At 31.6% G+C, this 11,119-nt stretch overlaps 1 protein-coding gene across 2 annotated transcripts; it reads right to left on the bottom strand.

Moving 5' to 3' along the window:
- Positions 1–509: 509 nt before the first annotated feature.
- On the bottom strand, positions 510–4,593 carry LOC131800816 (retinoblastoma family protein-like). 2 transcript variants are annotated; one of them, XM_059118538.1, is made up of 16 exons: positions 4,461–4,593; positions 4,205–4,405; positions 4,014–4,153; positions 3,759–3,947; positions 3,357–3,699; positions 3,143–3,293; positions 3,051–3,085; positions 2,841–2,992; positions 2,205–2,737; positions 2,050–2,148; positions 1,902–1,987; positions 1,666–1,842; positions 1,495–1,612; positions 1,337–1,431; positions 1,112–1,279; positions 510–1,053 (listed from the first exon to the last, which is right to left on the bottom strand). In XM_059118538.1, exons 2-16 carry the CDS (start codon positions 4,346–4,348, stop codon positions 889–891), a joined length of 2,595 nt encoding a protein of 864 aa, XP_058974521.1. In that variant the 5' UTR covers positions 4,349–4,405; positions 4,461–4,593; the 3' UTR covers positions 510–888. The 2 variants fall into 2 exon arrangements, with proteins under 2 accessions (XP_058974521.1, XP_058974522.1); XM_059118539.1 differs by having other exon boundaries at positions 1,337–1,428; positions 4,205–4,588.
- Between the last annotated feature and the right edge of the window lie 6,526 nt (positions 4,594–11,119).

The raw sequence follows: 11,119 nt of genomic DNA, 5'->3' as shown, positions 1-11,119 counted from the left end.
GCTTTATGATTTCGCCGGGATTTAAAATATTCGCGGTTTAATGAAAAAATTTGAATTTTTTCAACACAAAAGATATGGTCTATTTTACCCGCTAAATATTATCCGATGACCACCCAAATTGGTAGGCTTTTTCCCGATTGGTCTATAACTGCGACCTGTATAGCTACTGCAAAATCCGTATTTCAGTATTTGGTCCATTTCAACCCCTAAACATTTGGTGATCATCTCCAAAAGCAATATGGTTCTATTCTGGTCCAAGCCCCACCTACATTCTAAATTTCGTGAAGATCGGACCATAATTGCGACCTGTAGAGTGATTACAAATTAACATGGACAGACGGACAGACGGACGGACGGACATACATAGCTAGATCGACTCAGTTCGGCGAGCTAGGAAGATCCATATATACTTTCCTATAAGGGGAAATCAATATTTCGAGGCGTTACATAAATTCTGGCCCAATCAAACTTATAATACCCCCAACACATAGTGTTGTAGGGTATAATAATTTTTTATATGTATGTACACGTACATATTTATTGGAATTCATTCTAAAACAACGAGTTGTTAATTCAAATATGTAGACCGTATAGTTATGTATATTAAATTAAATTAAATTAAATATGTATATGGTAATTATTAAGGGGAATAATTAAAATAACACACCAAAATAACAAAATTATAATTTATGTGTTCAAACAATTCACGATGACAAACTTTCTTAAAAATTCTCATTTTTAATTAAATTTGGTAAAAATTAACGGTTCCTAATTAGCATATTATATACAGATTACTTCATTATGATATTTTAATTTCATATGATTATCTCTTCTGTTATAAAAAATTAACGTAGGTATTTTATAATAAATAATATTATGTCAGTATGATTACTTGTGCTCTTGTTGGCGATCTTGCATCATTTTTAAGAGTACTTGATTCCCAGATCCTCCTCTGCCTCGTTTTCTGTCTACTTCATTCGTTGTATCACTTAAGTCAAATGGAAGATTCCTTTTGCCCTTGCTACTTGTAAAAGCGTTCATTTTTTCGAGATCCTTAAAGATAGATGCATTTGAGAAGTGGCATAATTAGACGCTTTTTTTAACGTGTTACCTTTGGGGAACTGCGACAAAACTCAAACGTGAATTGATTTGGTGATGCCGTATACTTATCTGATTCATTCTTGTCCATAGAGTGCACATAGAAGTTATGATTACTAGAAAGTTGTCGTGGAATAGTCTGTTTTTCAGTTGGGTGTGGTGATAGTAGAAGATCGCTATCCTAAAAATAAAAAATAATCGGTTATACACATATTACATTTTAAATCAACAAACATACAGATCTTTCCGGGTCCTTTCTAAAATTCCAGGCATATGGTGTCATCTTTTGCATATAAATTTCATTATAAAATTTAATAATATCTCCAACAGCTACTTAAAAAATAATTTTAGAAAATGCTAAAGTAGTAATTTATCATTCAAACAACAAAATCTTACTTTTTTCTCCATTATCTGTTTTAATTAAGACTTCTCTATATATACTGCTGGTAGCCTGTGGCTGCTTTCTGTAAAATTTCATAATATCTCTGAACAATTTTCCATTGACTTCACCGACCTGCAAAAGAAAGAAAAAATAAGGCTACGAAAAACCATTATAAATCTTCTTACCTTTATATATAAATATATTGCACACATGAAAATTTGATCTAAATGTCTATCCTGCATTAACTCAGTTTTTTGGGTTATTGAATATTCAAATAGTGTCCATATTTTTTGTATCATTTCTTCACCTAGATCCAATTCCTTGCACAGTTCCTTTATACGCAACCAAGCTAGTTTATAGAACTGAAATGATTATTGATTCAACTTAGTTTTATATAATTGTTCCTCTATTAAATATATACCTTTCTAAGAAATAGTTTCAGCGGCTTTGATCGTTTAGGAACATTTAACCTATCCACGTCATTTGTTCTATTACCTGATGTTGTCTCTGCAATTTGAGGGTTTCGTTATATGTTTAAAATAAATAAATTTATTTTTCTATTTTATTACCTTTTGGGGTATTGAAGAGGTCCCTTCTGACAGATTCATTAACTATAGGTGTAGTAGATGCGCTAAATGTATCAAATGCAGAGTTCATTGGTGATTGCACTAAATAGAAAGCAAAATATTATAAAAAATATATAAAATATTCTACTACTACGTACATTGCGGCTCATTGCTGTCTATATGTCCAACTTTAACTTCTGACCATGTCGGTAAGGGTATTGGTTCCTTCTTTATTAACTCCCATAGTGGAGAATTTTTCTTCCAAGCCAAAGACTCAAGACATGTTTCTTCGATTAAATTCAAATGCTTTATAAGTTCTCGATTGAGAATATTGTCGTGACTTCGCACTATGATCTCAATCAACTTGCAAAATTCGAAGGCATTAATTCCGAAACATTCCAGTATCCATGGAAATTTTAGTGGTGAATCGTATGCATCCAGAACGATTTCGACACTACATGCAATAAGTGTTGTATTAAAGCTATCCCTTTGGAATAGGATATTGAGATCGATAGGCTTTTGTCGGACTTCGAAGTGTAGTATTTTGTCAAGCAAATAGTAATACAATGACTTTGCCAATTGAAATTTGTTGACGGACTCTTCTTTATTGGGAAATTTGTTGTGGAAAAGTTTTGCCATGTAGTTCACTTTGTCTTGAATCTTCTTCAAAACTTCTTCATTTGTCGATTTTCTAAAAAAAAAAAAATAATTTCGTGTACATACATGTTAAGCTGTTGAAACTGAAGAAATGTTGCCAGGTTACGGCAGCTTAATAAATATTTCTTAAAGCTTACCGTATAAATTCAGATGGCTCCGTAATGTGGGAAATTTCGCGTAGCTTCTTAACATTATTCGTTGCATTTGCCACAGGATCGAAAACACCATCCTTACTAGGAAGACTCTCCTTACGAGTGTACGGAGTATTTGGCATAAGAGACTTCATTTCCTAAAATCCATTTATATTAAAAACTAATTCGATTATTTATATATTGGATTATTCCTACCGGATGTAAATCAATTTTTAGTCCAGATGAATCATCTATTTAAAAAATAAAATGAGTAATTTAATTTTGTCATTAAATATTGGTCAACTCACGAGTACTGTTAATTTTGCGATAGTCCAACAAAATTCTTTCATCCAATTCTGCCATGTTTAAAACATATTGTTCATAAGCTCCTTTCAGTGACCTCAAATTCCTTTCAAAATATGCATTAGAGATTAAAGTGTCTTCAGTACCGTACAATGTCTGAATTAAAATATAAATACATGAGTAAACTATCAGATCTCCAATTAAAAAAATTGTACAAACATTGGCTTTCAAGAACGTTTTTATAATCCCCTTAAATGTCTCCTTCATATTTTTCGCATCTAGCGGGGACGCATTCGACATATTGCAGATAGGCTCAATAATGCAATAGTCCTTCAAGATTCTAATATCGAAATCAGGTTTGCCCCACTTTGGCGGTACACCCACAAATTTTGGGTTGATGAGATCGGGATTTTCGTTCAACACATTTCTATAGATCAAGTCTATACACCAGATCAATAAATGGAAAGACATGACTATGTCCGTTACTTTGTTTTGATTTTTAGCACAAAGATACAGGCACCAACATATCTCAAAGAGTTTTCCATAAGGACATTTTGCGGACCTGTAATCAGATAGAAGATTGAAATGATATGACTAAAGCTATGTAATTCAAAACTGTACCTGAATTTGCAATTTTTCTTTTCATTTGGAGGAGGTAGGAATAGCTGCTCGAAAATATCTGCATATCGAATAAAAACATTTGATGTCATGCTATAGCTACGTTCCATTTTATTAATCTGGTTTAAAAACGATTCGGGAAGTCTTGCCATTTCGTACCATTTTCTCATTTTGGATGTAAATTCATGAATGCTGCAAATACGTAGTGTGTTCTTTTATATCATACAACTTACTTATAAATGTTGCCATATAACCTACCTCATATTGCAACTGCGCAACAACTTAATGACAGATATACAGTTGCCCAAGACAACGTCATTGGTTCCACCTACGGTAGGGGTATACGAACCACGGCTAGCAGCATATAACGCACAACAAAGCCAATGAAAAACTTCTCCCTGCAAATTACCAATTATTTCGTGTAATTTTCAAAATAATTGTACCAATACCTCCAGCGAGAATCTCTTGGAGATTTCTACAAATATACTCCAAGATAATTCCTCAGTCTCTCTATCCATATTAAGCTCCCTGCATAATTCTTCATGTTTGCATCGTATCGAATCTGTTGAGCCATCTTCTCGAGATTGGGTCATGGTGTAGTTCCTATGTTTATGGGTCGTTCTGCTTTATTTACTTTATACACTTGTACTCTATTCCGAATACAATGATGAGTAACACGTCACATTTACAACATATAGTGATTACCCTAATCCCATATAGCCTCAAACACCTGGGAGAATTTATTTTACTATACAATAGCTAACACTTCTTATTGGTCCAAAATGCACAAATATTTTACACCACGAAAAAAAAAAAAACAAATGTCACACAGAAAAAGGCGCGACTTTAGGGATCTGTAAATTATTTTTCATCGATAAAGATATCAACTAGAAATATCGGTCTATTGAACTCAATCTTATTTGTGGTACACACTAGGTAACACGTAAAAAAATCATAATAGTGCGTTATATCATTGGTCTGTTCCGGAACTGCAAGAATATAAAAGATTTTATTACGATAAACGACGGCAAAAATTTTACATTCTTGTAGTGTGTGGAACAGAGCATATATTGATGAAAATTTAGATTTTAATCATGGTAGAATAATACAGGTAACAGCAAGTGTTGTTGTCAATCGTAACAACAACCACATACAAATTTGTTTTTGTACGTAATACAAGTGTCAGAGTTATATGTCCAAAAATGTAAACAAAATAATAAATTTTCTATAAATTGCTTTAATTTGAAAAATATACATTTTTAGAATTTGGAGTATTACATTTAAAATGCAGAAGCATAGTTCCTTAATTATTTAATTTGAATGCTTTCATATCATTCCCCTGAATGTATAGCTCTTAGCTGTAGTTCCTAATCTCTCAACTCTACAAGCAATCGCTAGAGAATAGTGGAAAAGGCAACACTAGTTGTGTTCCAGAACCTACAAATTAGTACTAATTCTGCTACATCGCGTTCGCGTACTCCGAAAACTAGCAAAACTTGCAGCTCTCTCGGGAAAAAATGGCGCTGAGTGGTGCACATTTCTACTTGTTTTAGCTACATGAATTTGGCCGAGCAGAAATGTGCATATTGTAAATTTGACATTTAATCGGTAGGGCTAACAAGGTTGAAAAATGTATTGATACATTTCAATATTCGCGCGTCACAACAAAAATAAAGAAAATGATCAACTTAAAAACTAAAGGAAAAACTAACATTTGTCGTGCAAAAAACAAGAAGAGAAAATATGGAGCACCTGATGTATTCACTATTGGATGATTCCAGCAGGGAAGAGGACTGGCTGAAAGAGGAATCAGATTATTAATTATTATTATAGATTATTAATTTTAACTTATCTTCTTCAATACTCATTTTTTAAATGTTGGCCTCCTTTTCAATAAGGTTTTGCCAGTCCGATTTAGACTGTTTACTGAATTTTGACATTTTATCGCATTTCTGCTAATTTTCCGTTCCCTTATTTTTTTAGCACCTAAATGAGAATGACATTCTGCTAGTTTTACTACTAAAAAAGTACTGGAACGAAACTATTTTCAAATTGAAACCAAACTGCATACATGCATAAATTATTCTACATTTTGTAATTTTAGGAAACATGAAATATACGACTATGTTGACTAATGTTGTGTCGCTTATTTTTTACCGGGAAAAAAGTTTTCGCACTATCGCCGTTGGAGTTCTGTTGAGTACAACGAAGTTTTTTTTTCTATTTTAGGTAATAAATATGTTCGCATTGCGCTGCAGTGAAATTTTATATTAAAAAAGGGTGTACCTATTGCATATCAAAAAATAGAATTTAATCACAAAACATCATATCGAGCATGACACTAGTATTGCTATAGAATCAAATCAGCTGGGACTTGCTGTTACCCGTAATAGTTATACCATGGATTTTAATAACAAACTTGATCACTCAAAGTCTGCAAGTGTCTGGCAAAGTTAAGGAGTTTGTTTGTATTTCCTGCAAAAAATGCGAAGGCTAATTTTAACCAAATATATAGGCCGGTTATAACATCTTTCCGATGGATAAAAAATGATGTTGTCGGACACAAAATAGTTTTTCGTTATTACAAGTTTTATTTAAGTATGAACTGTCCGATATGCAAAAGGCCAGACCATGGTACAATAAAGAGGTAAGGTAAGCTACCAGCTGATTACAATTTGTTTCTAAGTGTGCCCGACTTCTGCAAATTTTGTGAGTGTATTTATTGTTTTGAAAAATAAAAACAAAATATTTTCAAAATCAAGGATTGGAAGACGGGTACATTGCGGGACGCCCATTGAAGCTATTCGCCTTTTTGCCATGTAATTCAAAGATAGAACCATTTAGATTATATTTTTGAAAGAAAAACCAGGCATTTCATTCATTTTTCGCGCTGTTTAACTGATTTTAAAAATGAGGAAAAATATTGAATTAATGATAACTTGTTTGCATGCAAATTTTACAGAAACCGGGCATAGCCTCAGGGCTTTATTTCTATAGTTTTACAAAGCTGTTCTACCTCCTTATTGTACCATGGGTCAGACCATCTACCATGGTAGAAGAATACAGGTAGATGCATCAACGCTTGGAAACACTGATATGTCAAAAAATTTGAATGTTTTTTTCTTTCAAATATAAGTAGATTTCTATATGTTTTCTTATACGATGTCATTCGGAGGTTATTATAATTCGCGTTTTCAACAATTTTTACAAATTTAAATAATTTTTCATTCAACAGTTCATTGTCCCAACAGCAGTGTCGATGCGTTTTCCTATATTTTTCTACCATCCCATCTTCCCTTTATATTTTAAAGTAAAGTTTACTGGATACATGTTGTTATATATATCAATATAAATAATATGGAATCACAGCAAAATAAAAATTGATAGCGCAAATCGTTTATTTAATATTGAAGAACTGAATTTTAGATTTATTTAACGAAATTAATTACAAATTCGTTTTATTATTTTTAAACTAAAATGAGATACCATTGTGAAAAAATTTACCTAAAAGCTTTCTATATTTCTGTAAAAGAAATCATTTATTTTAATGAAAAGTTGTAATATTACTTTACTTTTTCTAAAGTATCTGATAAGAAAACTGGATATGATAATAACTTATAATGAAAAAGATGTAAGAAGTAAGCCATAGTTTACAATTTAGGCGATACACGAAAACTGTTGCCCATTTTGGCACAGACTACAATTGTAGAATTTTTAGGAGAAAAACGCTGTGCTGTATTACAAAATATTTCGATTTAAAACAAATCCTAGTTTTGAGTTGATTTAACTTTGTATGGAAAATCATCGTAAATTTGGTATAATTAAGCACATAAATCAAGATAATGCCCTTAAAGATCGTATTGTGTTTTTATTTTTACACAGATTGTGTTTTTATTTTTACACAAAAATATAAATAATGACAGTAAAGAAAATATAAGAAACAAAACGGCTGAAAACAAATTGTCTTGAAAAAAATTTTATAGAATATTTGTGTGTGTTTTCCTATACGGCGCAGATCATAGGTTGTTATGGTAGGTATTTTACCATGATAGAAGAATATAGGTATTCGCATTGCCAAAGCTGTTTGGACAATGAACTGTCAAACCAATTTTGGTACTGAAATTTTTGAATGAAAAATTGTTCAAATTGTTTAAAAATGCATATAATAACAATACATATATATATATATATATATATATATATATATATATATATATATATATATATATATATATATATATATATATATATATATATATATATATATATATATATATATATATATATATATGTTCTGCGTCGTATGTGAAAACATATACGTACATTATCTTTGAACAAACATTTAAAATTATTTGACATATCAATGTTCAAAGCTTTGTCGCATCTACCTGAATTCTTCTACCATGGCCAGGGAGTGGATTCCTGTTCTATGAAAATATGAAATGAAAAATATTTCCTTTACAAAATTTTCCATTTGACATTTCTTTCCTTTATAAAAGTTTTCATTTCACATTTTCACAGAACAAGAATTGAGGCCCAGGGCCTCAATTCTTGTTCTATGAAAATGTGAAATGAAAACTTTTATAAAGGAAAGAAATGTTAAATGAAAAATTTTATAAAGGAAATACTTTTCATTTCATATTTTCATAGAACAAGAATCCAGCCCCAGGGGATAATAAAAGTGTGGTAAAGCTACCAGCAGATTACATTTTTTCTTAGTGTGCTCGACTTCTACCTACTTAGCTCCGTTGTAGTACTTTTTTACAGTGTTACATAAAATTCGACTTAGCGTACACACATATTCGATTTTCCCACGGTGGGAAATGTTTTGTGCGTCCGTATGAGCCAAAACTCCATGTTAACATCTTAAAATCTACCAATTATTACCGCTGGATTTTTTAATTGCCCCAAATGTAAAAAATTAAATTTTTTGTATTATTCGTTTCACACACACAAAAAATATTTAGTGTTGAAATTGTTCAGCTATGAAATTTCGTACTACCGTAACATTCACAGAAATACATGTGTTTTACTTGTGTGGTGAAAAACGTCGATCGAATTCGTCGAATCTTGTCAAATTTTATAGAATAAAAATAGGATCCCATCTCTGTTCTGTGTATTTACATTGGATTAAAAATATATATTTTGATAACGAGATGTCAAATGAATAGTTTCGAAAAAAATGTAAACATATGATTGTGTAACTTTACCTTCTTGATTCTATCATAATAATGGACAACATAACACTCATATTTGTACATTGTTTAAATCAAGTCACTCTCAGAACAACGAAAAAATATGTCCTATACCTAACAATTAAGAGAAATAAATTATGACATTTAAAAATTAGAAATAGAAATATTTAATGAAATTTTAAAAAATTTTGGGAAGACTGCAAATTATGAATGAAAACTACAATGTTGAATGGCGTATGCACATTTAAACGAAAGAACATATTGTTTTTTCTTTCATTCGAGGTACGCATTTTGTCAACGAGTTGAAATTTCCACAGAAAACTGCAAACAAAAGAGGCAATATTTTCAAAATGTTTGTATCGGCAGAAAAAATAGTTGTGTTCCAGCATGGTACAATGAAGAGAAGGTAGGTCAACTTTGAAAAAATTGCAAGTAGAGAGGTCTACCTGTTTGGCTTGTAATGTCAGAATTAGTATCAAAACAATAAAAAATCAAACAACTTGTTGCATTTATTTTGAATAAATAATTGAAAACCGCGATAACTGAATGAAAGGTCAACACTTCTTTTCAAAATCATGTACTATATGTCTCTAAAGGATTATTTCGCTACAAAACTCTAGATTTTGTCGATGCATGCGTTGAAATGAACATTTTGAAAACACCCGAATTTGAATGTTTTCTGAACAATTTTTTTGTTATTGAAAAGAAAACACATACATAAACAAAAAAAGATGACGTATTAGGCCAAGAAAATAAAAAAATTGAAATCATATGGTAGTTCTGCCCTACCTTGATATCATTGTACCATGTGTTCCAGAACCTGCAAATCAGTACTAATTAGCACTAATTCTGCTACAACGCGTTCCGTACTCCAAAAACTAGCAAAACTTGCAGCTCTCTCGAGAAAAAATGGCGCTGAGTGGTGCACATTTCTGCTTGTTTTAGCTACATGAATTTGGCCGAGCAGAAATGTGCATATTGTAAATTTGACATTTAATTGGCAGGGCTAACAAGGCTGAAAAATGTATTGATACATTTCAATAAAGAAAATGATCAACTTGAAAACTAAAGGAAAAACTAACATTTGTCGTGCAAAAAACAAAAAGAGAAAATATGGAGCAACTGATGTATTCACTTTTGGATGATTCCAGCAGTGAAGAGGACTGGCTGAATGAGGAATCAGATTATTAATTATTATTATAAATTATTAATTTTAACCTATCGTCTTCAATACTCATTTTTTAAATGTTGGCGCTCTTTTCAGTAGGGTTTCACCAGTCCGATTTAGGCTGTTTACTTTTGGAATTTTGAATTTTGAAAATTTATCGCATTTCTGCTAATTTTTCGTTCCCTTATTTTTTGTTCTACTTTCTGTAATTATGACATGGGTTACTCAAATATCTTTCAAATCCCCATATGAATACCATTGTTGTCTTGGCCATATTAATGCCAAGAGAATGCATATTAAATTGTCACTTCTCTGAATTTGGATAACATTGTTGATAATCGTTGGTGGTTTCATCGGCGATTTTTTATATGGGTCCACGATATCGTATAGTCCCCATACCGGTACCCCTCGATATTCTGAAGTTTGTCGATTTTGAATTGGAATTGTTTGAAATTGCACACAAGGAGTTCTGGGTGAGTACTTTATCCCCTGAAATTGTCTATATAGGTCCACAATATCGTATATGCCCCATATATCGGCACCTTCCATATTTTTAATGGATTTTATTTTTTTGAAAATGTTATAATTCGTCCCAAATGATGGAGGGAATTCAAAGCTCGGCCCGGCCGAATGTATTGCATATGCAATTTTTGTCTGAGATTGTAGTACGCGTTAAGATCTTCAAATATAAAATCATCATAATAAATCGGCTTAGAATTTTGCACTGGTCAGGAAATTTTGGGTCTAACATGAGTATTTACAAACGGAATGACGAAGTTAATATATGTATGGTGGAGGGTATAAAAATACGTTAACAGAGTTGAAACTTAAACTACTGCGTTTTAAAGATCTGGTCCGTTAACCTTATGTGTTTACATATACTTATGGTAAAATTAAAAAGGTAACGTCATGCAGACATATGCTTGTAACTTTTAAAAATTTTCATTTAACAACATGTCGTTACATTTAACAACATCTCAGTGTCAAAATGTTTATTATCC

Source organism: Musca domestica, unplaced genomic scaffold, assembly GCF_030504385.1.
Source record: "Musca domestica strain aabys unplaced genomic scaffold, Musca_domestica.polishedcontigs.V.1.1 13, whole genome shotgun sequence".
NCBI classification, from domain to species: domain Eukaryota; kingdom Metazoa; phylum Arthropoda; class Insecta; order Diptera; family Muscidae; genus Musca; species Musca domestica.
Note: the sequence above shows the minus strand (reverse complement) of the source record. Positions and strands in the feature narration are given on the sequence as shown.

What these genes read in the sequence shown, in the direction of transcription:
- LOC131800816 (XM_059118538.1), bottom strand. Translation starts at nt 4,348, where the DNA reads ATGACCCAATCTCGAGAAGATGGCTCAACAGATTCGATACGATGCAAA. An exon ending in TGAAACTATTTCTTAGAAAG is followed by an intron (nt 1,843 to 1,901) that starts GTATATATTTAA and finishes TAATCATTTCAG; the next exon opens with TTCTATAAACTAGCTTGGTT. An exon ending in GAAAGGACCCGGAAAGATCT is followed by an intron (nt 1,280 to 1,336) that starts GTATGTTTGTTG and finishes TTTTATTTTTAG; the next exon opens with GATAGCGATCTTCTACTATC.